At 46.6% G+C, this 16,247-nt stretch overlaps 1 protein-coding gene across 1 annotated transcript in view; it reads left to right on the forward strand.

Moving 5' to 3' along the window:
* Positions 1-420: 420 nt before the first annotated feature.
* Positions 421-16,247, forward strand: part of SNX29 (sorting nexin 29) — a 443,554-nt gene continuing 427,727 nt past the window's right edge. Inside the window, exons 1-4 of the mRNA XM_025046099.1 lie at positions 421-453; positions 3,624-3,696; positions 8,632-8,696; positions 10,740-10,792. Of these exons, the coding sequence (XP_024901867.1) occupies positions 421-453; positions 3,624-3,696; positions 8,632-8,696; positions 10,740-10,792 (224 nt within the window). The remainder of the gene's footprint in view (positions 454-3,623; positions 3,697-8,631; positions 8,697-10,739; positions 10,793-16,247) is intronic.

Below are 16,247 nucleotides of genomic sequence, written 5' to 3' on the forward strand. Positions count from 1 at the left end.
TGGTTAGGGCTGTTTCCATCCCCAAGAAGGCTCACCAGCCAGGGTTGGCATAAGGAACAGGCTTATTATTCCCCATTACCCTTTTCTGCTTTGGAGATTAGACCAGAGGTGTGGCATGGCTGGAGGCCCGCAGCAGCACAGTTCAGAGAGCAGTTTGTTGTGCCCATGGAGGACTCTCGGTGGAAGGTTTCTCAGAGAAGGTGACATTTGAGCCAGCTATCAAGAGGTTGTTTTTTCTTTGATGGCCTATTTGCAGAGGGAGCCCTTTTTCTGTCTGAAGTTGAGCTGCCCAAGAGGCTACCTGGTCTTGTGGATTTTGAAAGGTGTGGGCTTTGGGGTAAATGTTGGGTCTGTCACCTCTGAGCTGTTCCTTGGGCAAGTGATTAATGTCTTCAAGGCTCAGTTCCTTTATCTGTCACGATGGGTCTGCCAGCACCCACCTTTCTGGTGGATGTAAACGATTAGTGTATATCTCAGAACAGAAAATTGATAGCAAATCTGGCCCCAGGTGTGTTGTGTTGGTTCATGAAGAGTTGGCTGAAAAGCTGTCTAAAGGGAGTATAATTAGGCGTCAACTGATTGACATGAAAATCTGAAAATCCAGCTTCTCTTAAAAAACGAGGAGACGGACCAGTGCTGTACTGGTGTTGCTGTGAGGTGCTGCCAGCTGGAGCTGAGTAGCAGCTGCCATCTCGGAAGGGCATCTGCCTGGGTCCCCGCAGTTCCTACCTCCTCCTCTGTTCTCCCTTCCCTGCCCCATCACTCATTTCCATTCTCCGCCTGGCGTCGTAGGGTTGGAGGCGTCCGACCTTGGCCTCGTACATGCCTTGGGCCAATAGTGGACAGCCTTTTCTGCTCGCCCCCTCACTTCTGCTTTCTTTGTACCCCTGTATTTGAAATGATGGCGGATTTTGGGGATGGCGGAAATGAAACAACAAAAACAACAGCTCTAAACTCTCCACTGGGTCGAAAGCGCCAAGCGTCCCAGACGCCTGCCAATGTGACTTGAGTGCAAATGCCACCAGTGGCAAAAGGTGATGATGTACCTGGCCCCCGCAAGGCTCTGATGTGAGGTACTGGTTCTAGGGTGAGGGAGAATGGGAACATGATTAAGATGTGGCCTGGTCTACAGTCTGATGGGGGTACCTAATATGTAACTGTGTTACTTCAGGGTGGCTCTGCCGTCTGGGAAGGTAGACACTATTCTTTTAATGTTTAAACACCCCCACTGATTAATTCCGCTAGAGCAATGGTCTGCAAACTGGCCTGTGGGGTAGATCTAACCCAAGGCCTGTTTTTGTAAACGGCAATGCTCATTCATTAATGTATTATCTATGGCTGCTTTCGAGATGCAAGAGCAGAGTTGAGTAGTCGTGACGGCAACCATAAGACCTGCAAAACCTAAAATATGCGCTCTCTGGCTCTTTACAGAAAGAGTTTGCTGACCATTGTTCTAGGGTACGTTAAAGGTACAGTTTTATTCAGTGAAAACCAGAAACACAAATCATCTGAGACGACATACCACATTGCTTATGCAAGGCTTGACGGAAATGCCATATTAATTTTAGTTTTGCAGGGTGCGTTGAAAGAATCACATAATGTCATTGAATGTATTGTGTGTTTCTTCTCTAATATCGGTAAGTCTCTCTTGTGTATTCATCAGTGCCTCCAGATGTTATGGCCACTGTGTAGATAATTCAGTGCAAGGTGAAGGAGCTGGGAAAACAAGGGCCTGGAATAGTGGCAGGGGTGGCTCTAGGGGGAAGAGCTGTGCTGGACAGGGCAGCAGAGAAATGGGGTTGCAGCTGGCAGGGCATGTGGGAGCAAGGCATGGTTTTCATAAAATTTGGGGCAGATATTACACCATCCTGGTATGCTATAGGAATTGCGTAGATGAGCAAAAAAAAAAAAAAGTTGACAGTGTGAGAGGAAGAGGGACAGTTGCTGGAGCATGTCCTTGAGCAGGTGGGAGATTAGATTCAGAGTACAGCAGAGGTTTAAGTTATTTAGTGTCTTGGAGCCTCAGTCTCATCATCTGTGAAGTGGGGATAACCAGACCTATTTTAGGGCAAAATTTCCTAACTGCGGCATCTTGACATTTTGGCTAGATAAGTCTCTGTTGTGGGGGTCGTTTTGTGCTTCATAGGATGTTTAGCAGCATCCCTGGTCTCCACCCACTAGATGCCAGAAGCATGCTCCTAGTTGTGCCAGAAATGTCTCCAGGTCTTGTTGAATGTCCCTTGCAGGAGTGAAATCAACCCAGCTGAGAATCGCTTATCTATACCCACTCTTCTGTAGAGCCTCTTATAAGTAAATCTTGAACTCTCCGTATGTGAGTGTGCCTGTTGTTTCCTGGTAAGGACCTCCTTGTAGCAGACAGACTCTCCCCTGGTGTGATCAGAAATACGAAAGAGCAGTGAGCACGGAGTGGCTTTTCTGCTGCATGATGCAATGTGGGGGCTGGGTGCTAGCTGGAGCTGTCCCGTCTCGCCCTTAGGGCAGTCTTCCTGTAGCTCCCCTAAGTGTGGGATGTGCTCTGGGCAATATCTACCTATTGCAGCCCTTCCATAAAAATTATTTTCTTATTGAGGTAAAATTCACGTAGCATAAAGCTATTTATAGTTTTAATATAATTAAAACAATTCATAATTGTTAAATTATAAATGAACAATTATAAAGATAATTAACCACATTAAAGTGAAAAAATTCAGTGGCATTTAGTACATTCACAGTGTCATGACCCAGCACCTCTATCTAGCTTCAAAACATTGTCATGAGACCCTGTACCCACTAAGCAGTTGTGTTCTGTCTGTGTGGATTTACCTATTCTGATTCTTCCCAGTTTTTAAAGCATAGCTCAAGCTTCTGCTTTCTTAGTAAGCCTCCCCTGGCCGCCCGCAAAAGAATGACAGTGTGGCATGTGGAAGGAGCATTGGCCTAACAGTCAGGCAGACCAGGGGCTCAGCCTCTGATGCCACACTTGCTTTGCAGTGTGACCTTGGGCAGAATTCCTGGCATGCAATGGGCCCACCAAAAACATTGCCTTCTTTTTCTTTTCTCTCTTATACCTGCTTAGTGCGTTGCCAGGATTAGCCTTAGACCCCAGAAGTGCCTGGCGTGACTTTACCTCTGCCACTGTGTGGAGGGGCAGGGAACTCCTACGAAGTGTGTGTGTGCAGCCTTGATCAAGTGACCTAAGTCCTCTGTGGATGAGAACCACATATACCTCGACCTCCAGGGTGGTTGCAAGGATTAGAGAAGGACCATGCCTAGAGTGCCTGGTGCATTGTTTTCCCCTTCCAGGGCAGCGAATGCAGAGGCTTGGATTGAATTGCTTTGCCTGCACTTTGGAGAGATGGTAGCCAGTTGAAAGTAATTCTTAGCGCCAGCGGTCTTACTCCACCACCACCAATCATGATAGTTAACATGTATAAAGTGCTTGGTGCATACTTGGCACCGTTGTAGGTGCACGATAAATATTCACTTATTTAACAGACGTGGGAGGTGTGGAGAGGTTAAGTAACTTGCCCATGGTCACATAGCTGGTGATATAGTTTTCAAACCTGGGTTATCCCATTCTTAATCTTTGCTCCGTCACCCCGGGAGGTCGCTGAAGGCTGTAGGTTTGTTGGAAAAATCAATGTAAGATCCTAAGGATTCTAAACATTCAAGATGGCAGAGATGCACCTGAACCAGGTGAGTGACTTTCAAACATGCATTTGATTTCTGCTTTAGAGCCCTGTAGCAGCGCTGGGTCCCCAACCTTTGCACCAGGGATGGTGCTCCTGTGATCATCCAATGCCTGATGGTCTGAGGCGGAGCTGAGGTGGTGATGCTGGCGCTGGGGAGCGGCTGCAGATACAGATGGAGCTGTGCTTGCCCACCGCTCACCTCCTGCTGTGCAGCCTGGTTCCTAGCAGGCATTGACTGGTACTGGCCTGCGGCCCAGGTGTTGGGGAACCCTGCCTTAGGGGATCACTGCCTTTCCCTGACAGGTTCGTAGACCCCTAGGGGTATTTCTTGGGGTGCCTTTATATATTCTATTTTCATTTTGATGGTGTTCTCAGAATAAATTACAAAGAATCTTGTTCTGGCTCATTTGGTTGGTAGTGTCGCCTGAGGGCTGCCTGGGAGAAGGCGGGACCCAGGAAGGCTGGAGTTTCACAGAGGAATCGTCCCCAAACTGGCAGTGGGGCTGTAACTGCAGGTTTGTTCCAGAGGTTGAGAGCGAGCGAGATTTAGAGATGGCTTAGCCAGGAGCCCGTGGGTTTGAAACTGAATTCTTCTTCCAGCACTTTCCGTGGGACAGGCCTTGGGTGAAGGTCTTTTCCTCTCTGAGTCTCAGTGCTCTGGTGAATGGAACCACGCTTTCTTTGTCACAGATGAACTGTCGGTCACTCAGTGGCTTAGCCTACAGCTGAGGCTCAGCAGGTGGGCACAGGTTTGAGACTGGAGGATTCTTCTTGCTCTGGAAGGGGCGCTGTGTTCTCTTTGTCACTACGAGAAGGGTGGCACTGATTGCTCTGCCTGCCTGTCTCCGCCGAGGCCCCATGTTGGTGACTGCAGAGCTAGGAGGGCATGAGCTCATGCAGAAACTGGTGCCCAGGGAAGGGAAATGACTGCCCCTGTCACATGGCCAACAACCAGCCTGGCGGGAGTGAGGACTCATGATGCCTTGTGACTCCGCTGGTGCTCCTTCCACTGCTCCTCCTGGCCATGGGTCCCCCGGTCACCTCCTGCGATCGCTGAGTGCTTCCAGGGCTGTCTGTGCCCCTTCACCCTACGAGGCCCCTTCTCTTAATCCCCAGACAGGGCTAGGATGACCACAGGTACCCCTCCTGACGTCAGGTCTGTCTCACCAGCCAGGAGGGGGAGTGGTGGGCTGATACCCGGCACATTTCAGGTTGTTTCTCTTCAGAGAACAGGCTTTTCTTCCCACCACAAAGAGAAGCATTGCAAGGCAAGGCAGTGGAGGCTACTGATGTCTCATCTAGAAGAAGCAGCAGTGACAAGATGCTATAGAGGAGACCTTGGGTCATTGTGCATACCATTAAGTGTAGATGCTACACCTGTGCCATTCAGATGTGGGTCAGGAAACAGCAGCATCAGCATCACCTGGGAGTTTGTGAGAAATGCAGAATCTCAGGTCCCATCCCAGACCTGCTGCATCAGAACCTGCCTTTTAACAAGGCCCCAGGGGATTCCTATGTACACGAAAGCTTGAGAATTACTGCCCTAAAAATGGTCAGTACTAAGATCGCAGAGATTTTCATTTTTGCTTTGTACATTTTACCTGGTTTGTTACTATATTTTTTTCACATGAATTTTTTTTTTATTGTGGTAAAATACACATAACATAAAATTTACCATCTTAACCATTTTTAAGTATACAGCTCAGTGATGTTAAACATATTAACATGGTTGTGCAGCCGTCTCCACCATCAATCCCCATACCTCTTTTCCTCTTGGAAAACAAACTCTATGCATATGAAACAATTACTCCCCATTCCTTCCTCCTTCTAGCTCTTGGCAACTGCTATTATACTTTCTGTCTCTATGAATTTAACTGCTCTAAGTACTTCATATAAGTGAGATCATACAGTATTGCCCTATCTTTTTGTGACTGCTCTATTTCACTTTGCATAATGTCCTCAAGTTTCATCTGTGTCGGAGCATATTGCAGAGTTTCTTTCCTTTTTGAGGCTGGGTAATATTCCATTGTTTTGCTTGTCCATTCACTTGTCGAAGGACACTTGGTTGCTTCCACATTTTTGCTCTTGTGAATGATGCTACTACGAACAGGGGTGTGCAAATATCTCTTCAAGACCCTGCTTTCAATTCTCTTGGGCATATACCCAGAAGGGGAATGGGGTCAATGTGTTCTGTCTATATGGATTTACCTATTCTGGTTCTTCCCAGTTTTTAAAGCACAGCTCAAGTTTCTGCTTTTTTAGTAAGCCTCCTCTACTTCCCCTCCCCCCACCCCCACCCCCAAAACAGAATGACAATGTGGCATATGGAAGGGCTTTTCATGCTGGGTCATTATGGTAATTCTGTTACATGAATTACATTTATGATCAGAAAAACTGCAAAGGCACGTGAGGGGGGAAAACCTCGTCAAGTTTCCAGTTGGCATTGCCCAAGGACAAGTAGAGTCAGTGGGTACAGTACTTGGAAAAAGGAGAAAAGAAAGCCTGACTTCTCTGTTCCAAGGTCGGTGAGAGAAGAACAGAAACTAAATGTTCTGCTAGACCAGGTGTCAAGAAAGATGTCTGAGGGCCTTGGGCGGGTGGAGTCTCCGTCGTGAGTGACACTTCAAGATGGCCTCTTGTCTGGTGGGAACTATGTGTAGGCTATACTTTCTCAAAATCTCTTCCAGAAAGAATAGCCATGGCAGCGTTTGGGAAGTCAGTCGTATTGCTGTGTGTCCGCAGAGTGTTGACCGGACCAGTCTCCGGGCCTGGAGCGAGGCAAGCGTCCTGCGTGGTAGTCCTAAGTCGGGCCTCTGAGTTGGGGCCAGAGTTCCGTCAACTGGTATTCACGATAGAGCAAAACCTAGACTCCTGTTATCGTGTCCTCGAGGCTCTTGCAGCTGGCTCCTGCCTGCCTATCTGATCTTTACTTCCCCTTTTTTTGCTTCTTGATGAAGTCTCAGCAGACTTCCTTCTGATCTTGGAAGATCAGATGCCAAGCGTGTTCCTGCCTTCTGGGCTCCGCCCTGGCTGTGCTCTGCGTGGATTGCGGGTCTCTCATATCTTCCATGGCTGCTCTTTTTTGTAAAGGGCTCAGCTCAGTGTCACCTGTGCGGAGGGGTCTTCCCGACCGTCCTGGCTTATGTGGCCCTCTTGCTTCCTCCCTGTCTCATCAGCCTATCTGGTTTCTCCTCCTAGTATGACTCTCTAACATCATCTGATTTATTAGTTTCCTTAGCTAACTATTTGTTTCTTCCTAATAGAATTTTCTCTCCATGAGAAGATGGCCTTTTTTTTTTTTTTTTTTTTTTAACCACTTAATTCCTATGTCCCCAGCTCTTAGGACATTGCCTGGCATGTAGTAGAAGTTAAATAAATAGTGAGCGAGTCAATACACACAGTTTATTGTCCTCTCTGAGCTTCAGTTTCCCCACCTGCAGTATGGGGATTCTAATACCTGGCTTGTGGGGTGGTTGTGAGAATTATAGGACATAACTCATGCAGAGTACTCCAGCATCCAGGAAGTGTTCAATGCAAGGTCTCAGTTGTCATCGCCCAGGGGGCCCTGGCATGACTTGGATGAATCGCTGACCATCTCTGTGGCGATGCCCCGCTGCTACTCCCCGGTGAAGCCCATGTTGAGTTGCCCAAGAGAGAAACAGCTTGGTGGCAGTTCAGGGCCTGCTATGTGGGACGTTTGCTCTCGTAGCTCAGGATTTGAGTCTCTTTTGAAATGATTGTGTTGTGTGTCTGGTGGATTGTAACACGTAGCCATGTCTCTGCTGCTTGGAGTCAGGGGGCCTCTTGTGGAGCATCATGTGTAGCTCTGGCGGTGGTCTGCCTGGTGCTTTGAAGTGTCCTTGCCCCAGACCCTCTCAAGTGGAAGTTCGGCGTGTGCCACGTGTGTCAGTTGGGAATGCTATTGGCTGCAAGTAGCAGCCCAGAGGACAGGGATTTGAACAAACGGGGTTATTTGTTGTGTTAGAGGTAGGACGTTTCCAGTACTGGTTCAGCGGCATAATGACGTCAAGGCTGGTGTCTTTGTGCGTCTTTTGGCCTTCCCTCCGGGCTTGTCACCTCATGGTAGCAAGATACTGCTTAGCTCCACCCAGTGTATTTCTGATTAAGGCATGAAGGATGGAAGAAGGAATGAAGCCATTGACATCTGTTTTTTTTTTTTTTAAATCAGAATGACATAATTTTCCCAGAACACTCCCAGTGTACTTCTGCTTACATCTCATTAGCTAGAACCTCTTAAGATCAGCCTTATAAGAGAGGCTTAGAAGAGGCGTAATTAGGTTTTTTGGCTTCTATTGAGAAAGGTAACTGTGGGAAAAAGACATTGGTGATGATGGTGAGGTCAGCCAATGAGCAGTGCCTGCTATACTAGGAAACCTATATTTTAAGTAGACTGTTGGTTCTCAGTTGGGGGCAGTGTTATCCCCTAGTGAACATTTGGCAGCATCTGGAGACATCTTTGTTGCCACAGCTGGGGTGTGTGTGTGTGTGTGTGTGTGTGTGTGTGTGTGTGTGTGGGCGCACGCGTGCATGTGCATACACGTGCATGCGCGTGCTATGGTATCTAGTGCATAGAGGCCAGAGATGCTGCTATACATGCTGGCATTCACGGGCAGCCCTATCGCGGAGAATTATCTGCACCAAATGGCAATAGCGCCAAGGTTGAGAAAACCTGAGTTACACTACTCTGGACACATTCTTCAAATCTGGGGACCGTAGTTTAGCTGCTTTCCTGTGATGTAGTAACAGGGAAATGGGAAAACTTCAGTGTAATAATGTAGATTATTGGTGTCTGGTTTTGTTATTGATGTCATTAAAGAGAAGGCTGATGCTAGTTGGGGACAGCCATATACTATATGTCAGAAAGTCTTAACAAAAGGCTAATGTCAAACAGAACTAATTAAGCCTCGTTGCATTTTAGGATCACAGAACAATGACATGAAAAGACAATTTCTATTGGAGCGACTGCTGGATGCAGTGAAACAGGTAAGAGAAAAGCTCACATTTGACCTTCAAATCAAGTAATAGTGTCAGATAATTAATGTGGAGGTCATTTTTGCCCTTCTGTATAGCAGAATGATTCCCGCTTTGTATCTGGGAACAGTGAGGGCAGTAGTTTTCTCCAGGAAATGATAGAGCAGAGAAGGCAAGCAGAGGGAATGACAGAGGTGCTCCTGCCTTGTGACTTTCTAAAGCCCTATGGGGGACCATCTCAGTGACGTCCCTTTGAGAACAGCATTGATGTGGGTTTCAGGGTCTCATTTCCAAGTAGCTGTGTTTTAGGGCAACTCGTGCGGGTGCTGAGGTGGTGGTTGGAGTTAGGATCCTGTGAACAGAGATAAGGAGGAATGGGTGCCCAGGGTGGCATGGATCCTCCAGAGCTCTGTGCCGATTGATCGATGCTGTTTTTGATCCCTGGCTTTTGGCTGGGCAAGAAGTGAGCTTCGGCATGAGCTGGCATCAGTTCACTTGCCTACATGTACCAGACATGCATCATTTATTGCACGCTCATCATGTGCTGGGCTCTCTGCTTAGTGCTTTGCATTTCATCTTTCTAACAACCCTGTGAGATAGTTCTTATAATTATTTAAATTTTAAAACTAAAGAAACGGAAACTCAGAAAGGTTCAATAACTTGCTAACGGTGTCATAGTTAATAAGTAGCAGAGCTAGGGTCCCACCCTGGGAATTCTAGGTAGCTCACATTTTGGAACGGGCTACTGACAATTATATGCGTGCAATCACAATATAGGGAGATAAATACTTTAATAGAGATGTGTGTTGTGTTGATGTGAGCCCGAGAATTTAGCATCTGCCTAAGCCTTGGAGCATCCCAGTGTGGTGGAAAGGACACAGGCCCAGGAATAGCCGGGGTTGAATGCCAGCTTCATCTCTTCATATCTTTGTGTGCTGGGACAACTCACCCAGCCTCTCTAGGCATCCCTCTGCTCTGTAATCAGGGCTGTTGAGGGAATCGTGTTTGTTTAAGTAGATAAAGGCCTGGTCAGCGCCTGGTCCACTGTAAATTCGGAGCCCACCTTATTCGTTTCTTCTTTCTTTGCCCCAGAAAACAGAAAATATGACAAGAGGATAAAGCTAGTGGAACCATTTTAAATATAGCAATTAAATAGAAATAAATTGGAGCTTATGTGCGGAGCTGCTATTATTATTAGTATTATTATTTTTGGAGGGTGAAAGTGTTTCATATATGCTTTTTAAAAATCAACTTTATTGAGGTATAATCTTCATGCAATAAAATACACTAATTTTAAGTGTGCAGTTCTATGATTTTTTACATATGTATCGTTTAAAATTTTATAAATGCGTGTGTATATACGTATATATTTTTTCTCTTTTGGATAAGTTCAGGAATCTTGCAAGCCTGCCACCCACATCAGAGATTCTACACCTTTAAAAGAGAGTAGTGGATAGTGGTAATGGTTGCACAATATTGTGAATCGAATTGTATAACTAAAAATGGTTAAACTGGCAAATTCTGTTGTCTATATTTTACCACAATAAAAAAAAAAGAATAGTTTGCTTTCATTTGTACCCACCATGGGTAAATTGTCGCTCAGCACAACCAAATGACTTATTCGAAGTGAGATTTAGCCAGTCACGACAACTTTGGGGCCCTGTCAAAAGGGGCTCATCATTGCAGATCTGTGGAAGTTTTCATTATTGCCTGTTAAGAGCTCTGTGTTATAGACAGTCAGCTGCTGACACATGGAAGAAGCTTCCCAGATAACATGGGGAAGGCTGTGTGTGTTTGTTTCCCTCTTGGCATTGTTTCCCAAGCTCACTTCTGTACAAGCGGGAGATGAGGGCTTCCTTTAAGTGGTGGCAGGAAGGTGGGGCATCTATTGTCTTAGGTCTTGGACTGACACCCAGGGCAGGGGGAGGCCCTGACTGGGCACCTGGAGTTTCTGGTCCTTTAACCCTTGAGACTCCAAGACCTGTATGGCCTGTTTTGTGATGTTTGAATGTCCCATCCCAACAGCTGATGTCAGCAATTTCTTTTTCCATGCAGTGCCAGATCCGCTTTGGAGGGAGGAAGGAGATTGCCTCGGATTCCGACAGCAGGTAAATATGTCGTTTCTAAAACCATTTACCATCAAGAGCAAAAAGGTGGCAAGAGAGGACCAGCTTCTATATTCTACTTCTGCAGCCAGGTGGTGCAGTGAATAAATGTGGTGATATCTCGACGCCTGTGCAGTGACTACTCTAAAGTATTTCCACCTTCCCTTAATTCTCCTTGTTGGAGTCCATTCTGAGGGAATTACTTGAAATACCTTTCTGCATGAAGTTATTTTTAGGGTAATTTTTAGTGATGAAAACTCAGAAATCTAAATGCTCAACAATTGGGAAATGGTTAATAAAGTGTAATGCATCATGGGATGAAATGTTATATAGCCATTAAATTGATGTCTATATAGAATTTACTTTAAGTAGAAAATACATATGTAGAATTTAAAAATTAAATTAGTAAAAATAATAAGAACAGGATACAAACTTGTATGGATGCAGAGTGATCCCGTGTTAAACAACTCTGGCTAAAAATGGACCAAAATGTGAACAAAGATAAGAATATCGGAAATATCGGAAATCTTTATCTTTTCTGATAATTTTTAAAAAGGTCCAAAAAAAGTTGCCATTGACCTTCATGACCCAGGAAAGGCCGACATAATTGCAAAAGCTTGTAACATCAGGAGACACAGAGGTTCTTGGCAAAGGTACGGGACACACAGGCATTCGATGGCAGTGTTCTGTGAAGTTGTTCGGAGCTGATTGATGCTCTGAAGGCCTGGAGTGCCAGGAGGCTCGTTCCTGCAAAGGAAGGGAAGGGAAGTCACTTGCTCAGCACTCATCTCACCCTGGAGACTGTCCACATCCTTCACCCTCTTACGCCAACCCCCGCAGAGCCACTTCCCTTCTCCGCCCTTTCACACCCTTATTCTTCTGTGACACTTTACCAGCCATGAGCAAAGCATGCAGCGCTACATTTTAATGGAGGTGTGGGGACTATCGGAAACTGGGTGCAGACTTAAAATGGTACCCACAGCCCTATACTCTCTGTCTTGTCTTTGTTTAGTTTTTCTCCATAACACTTATCACCAACTAATGGACTATAAGTTAAGCTTTTTTATTTTTTATTTTATTTTATTTTGCCTCCCACACTATTACGTCAGCTCTGTGTGGGCAGGGATGTTATGCTGTCTTGTTCACTGATGTATTCCCAGTGCCCAGAAGCATCTAGAAGGTGCCCAGTCAAGATTCATTGTCTGGTTGAGTGCGTGCCTTGCATTGTACCATAGTCAAGTACTTAAATATCTGTGCCACCGTGAAGCTTGTGAGCTTCGAGGGCAGAAGACAGCTTCTCCATTCTTTGCTTCTCAGTGTTTTGCACAAACATTTTGTGCCTGTCACACGTTAGGTTCTTAGTATGTGTTTGTGGCATTAGGTCATTAGATTGATTTATTGCTTCAGTTCGTCCAGGGGCCTGTGGATGCGCCCTGGGCAGGCCGGTGTGGGAGTGCGTGGGCTGTCAAGGCCTGCCCTTGAATCCTGGCTCTTCTTCTTTCCAGCTGTGTGACCTGCCTAACCTCTCAGAGCCCAAGAATTACATCTATTTTGATACTGTGCTTTAAATAAAAAATATATGTTTGTTCTTTGTCCCTTTTTCTGATACTGAGTTCCTAAAACCTGTGGAATTTCCAAAGTGATGATAGCCATAAAGGTGCCTTTTGTTGTGTCTTTGTAGTGACTTTCTTGAAATCACCAAAGGTTGGGGGTGGGTTGCTGGGAGAACCAACCACATGATTAGGGGGTTGGAGCTTTTAGCCCCAACCCCCACCTCAGGGGAGAGGGGAGAAGCTCAAAATTGAGTTCAATCATCAATGGCCAATGATTTAATCAACAACACATAGGTGATGAAGTCTCCATAGCAACCCAAAAGAACTGGGTTCAGAGAGCTTCCAGTTGGTAAGCACTTGGAGGTGCCAGGAGACTGGCCTGCTTGCAGAGGGCGTGGAACCCTCTTCCCACATACCTTGCCCTAAGGATCACTTACATCTATTACTTCCTTTTATAGAAACCCAGTAATCCAGTAGGTAAAATGTTTTTTTGCGTTCTATGAGCCAATCTAGCAAATTAATCAAACCTGTGGAGGAGGTCATGGGAAGCTCCAAGATATATATCTGGTCAGTTCGAAATACAGGTGACAACCTGGACTTGTGACTGTCCCCTGAAGTCAGAGTCAAGTGTAGTCTTGCAGGACTAGACCTTAACCTGTGTAACCTGATGCTGTCTCCAGGTAGATAGTGTCAGAATTGAGTTGAATTCTCCAATCTAGCTGGTGTTGGAGAATTGCTTGGTGACGAGGGGAAAACCCAGGGGAAAACCCACACATAGGTGTCTACTTAGCCACTTGTGAGGATTGAGTCGTCTACTATGTGTGAAAGTGCCAAACACGTAGGAGTTTTAGTTTCATTCCATCCGAGGAGGTCCTCGCCCCTCAGGGAGTGAAGTCTGGCTGGGACACTTGTTACTCAGCTCCTGACACCTACCCATTCTGCCTGCTGATGCACGTAGACCACAAATAGAGTAGAAGGGCAAAGGTGAACTCATGAGCCTTGTTATTGTTCTCTTTTGCTCCCAAAGGAACACTTGAAGATGGAGGATTTCTTTAGAACCATGTTAACTCAGGGCATCGGTCTCAGTCCTGTTTGGAAAATGGAACTCTCTTCCCACATCCTCCTCCTCCAGGAATCTAAGAACCTGTGTCTACTAAGAGATAATGGAAAACTGGAAGAGATTTTTCTTAAAAGGCCAAGTGTTCTCTTTGAATGCATTTTAAATTTACTGTCTTAGGAAAAGTTTTAGGCAGGACCGTGAGGCGTTTGTTGGCTTGTGATTACAGCTAGGGCAGCGGTCCCCAACCTTTCTGGCACCAGGGACCAGTGATCCTATGAGCATCTAATGCCTGATGATCTGAGGTGGAGCTGAGGCAGTGATGCCAGCTCTGGGGAGTGGCTGCAAATACAGTGAAGCTTGCTCCCTGGCCTCGCCACTCACCTCCTGCTGTGTGGCCCTGGGGTGTGTGTGTGTGGTGGGGAGGGAGCGGGTGGTTGGGGACCCCTCTGCTAGAGAGTCCAGCTGGTTGGATGAGCATCCGTAGGAACCTTTGAAAGGGTTGTGCACTGGTATATCTGCCAGGGCTTTTTGGGAACGAACAACCAAAATCTACTGTGGTTGAGGATATTGTGATCTCATGGAATTGATGGCAGGCCAGGCCTGGAAACAGGAAGCAGTCAAGGTAGTTTTGGAAGGCTCATACATTGGAAAGTAGAAGCCAAGAAATGGTGTCCTAGCAGTCACGGTGATCCAGCTAAGGTTCTGCTGGTGGAATGAGGCAAGATAGTTTGCCTAGGGGTGTTCCCCCTCCCCTCCAGGATGTGACTCTGGAATTTCTCCCTTGTGCCTTTACTCAGCCCTCTCCCTGTTTTGATTCCCAGTCGTGAGACTGGGGTGAGAAACCAGCCAAAGCCGGAGACAGAATAGATGGCCATGGGCCGCCCCCTCCCCTCCAGGTGGCATGAGAGACAAGCCAAGACCGGGAGGCAGGGCAGATAGCCTTGGGACACCGCCCCCCCTCCCCCCATGGGATAAGGCTCCAGTGTTTTTACCTCATCCTTTGTTCAGCTTAGGCTAATCATAATATCATTATAATATCACCTGCATTGCAAGTACTCAATCTGCAGGCCCTGCCCCCCAAGAAAAACAAAAGCCTGTGATCCAGACGGCTTGGCCTGACTTGCTCTTTGCGTTTGGCCTCACTTCTCTCTTAAGTGTGTACTTTTGCTTTAACAAACCTCGCTCTTTCCTTCTTGCTGTTTGTCTAGTTTTTGATTTCTTCCTTGCAGCATAAGGCAAGAACTTGGTCACCAGAGCTCTGGGTCGGGGTCCCGCTTTGGACTCCTGCCCCGTCAAGCTCTCCGGCATCAGAACGAACATCAGCTGTTTTCCGATTCTCTCTCATTCTGCTCAAGATCGACATTCCAAGAAGGAAGCACCTGATTGCTCAGTCTCGGGTCGCTTGGCCACCTCCTGGCCAGCAGCAGAAGGATTTGGCTGAAGGAGTTTCTGGGGACCGTGATGGCTTGTGTAGTGCGAAGGTGTCTGCTTGGGTTCACCATCCCACCAAGACACTATTTAGGGAACAGGAGATCTACCTTCAGCATGATGTGTGGGTGCTGTGAGGAAGGCAGAATGAAGACGGGGTGGTGAAAATGCCCAGCAGTTGTCCCCTGTTGCTGCCGTATGACGGTGATCTCTCTTGTACAGTGTGGTGTTCGCATCTATGTCATCAATCTCATTTCATCTTTGCAACGACCCTGACAACTAGCGGGGGTGAGGGGATAGTTTTTCTACTTTTATAGGCAGAAAAGCGTGGAGGCCGGTCATCTGTGCAGCGTTGATTTGTCATCGCTAACTGTCGGTCCTGGGGGCGCAGGCGTGGGTTAGGTGGGTCGCATGGTTGGTCGGCAGTGGGATGGGACTGGAGTGCAGAGACCGTGTTCCTGGGGTGGCCCTCACCCTCTGCCACCGCATCCCCTTTTGTCTTTCCAGCATCGACTTTCCCAGATTGAGAGATTAATGTCACTGCAAACACTTAACATTGTCTTAAGTGTTAAACGTCATGGCGTTAAATTCCTTTGCTCGGTTATTCTCCTTTCGGTTCTTCTTAAGTCTCAGTGTAGTTGGGGGCAAGACTCGATCTGCTGTGAATATTAAGTTGATTGAAATGAAATCGCCAATATTCGATCATCTTTGACCTACAAAAATGACAGTATCATACAGTTCTAAATAACGTCTCTGAACTTCTCCTCTTTAAACAGAGAGCACAGGCACCAGGCCCAGCCTTCCCCTGGCCATGGCCGAGACAGACTTTAACTTGATTTCAGTTACATTTACTTTTAGGGCTACTCTGTTTAGGGCCCACGATACTGGCTTTCCATGGCTTAGCGATAGAGTTTTTCCTTTTAAAACAGGCTTATTTAAGTGAAAAAAGTGAGTCAAACTCAAGACAAGTACATATCTTCAGATGTGACAAAAGTGGCTGAGGTGGTTGTGAGTGACCGAAATTTGCAAAAGAGAGTGCCGTCAGGACTGAAGTTGTTTGGTTTTTGGGCCTACGTGATGCACAATATTTTTCTGCTAAAACCAAAAATGCAAAGTGTGAGTGTGTGTGAGTGTGTGTGAGTGTGCGTGTGTGGTAGGTTTGTTAGATCTGGCGAGGTAACACAGCAAGATGCAACAGTCCTCATGTGAATTGTAAACAAGCATTTACATGAGGAGAGATGACAGGTAGGGCTTGTTTTTTTTTCCCATCCGATCTTGTCCTTCGGAACCTGAGGAGGAGGAGGTGGTGGCCGTCACTGGGCTCTCTGATGCGTGTATTTCTCTTCATCCCTTTCTGTTGCTGGTGATCTCCTGCTTTTCCCACTAAGAGCAAAGACCCATTCTTGTGCTTCATTGA

This window comes from Pteropus alecto, unplaced genomic scaffold (genome assembly GCF_000325575.1).
Source record: "Pteropus alecto unplaced genomic scaffold, ASM32557v1 scaffold34, whole genome shotgun sequence".
Classification (NCBI taxonomy): Eukaryota; Metazoa; Chordata; class Mammalia; order Chiroptera; family Pteropodidae; genus Pteropus; species Pteropus alecto.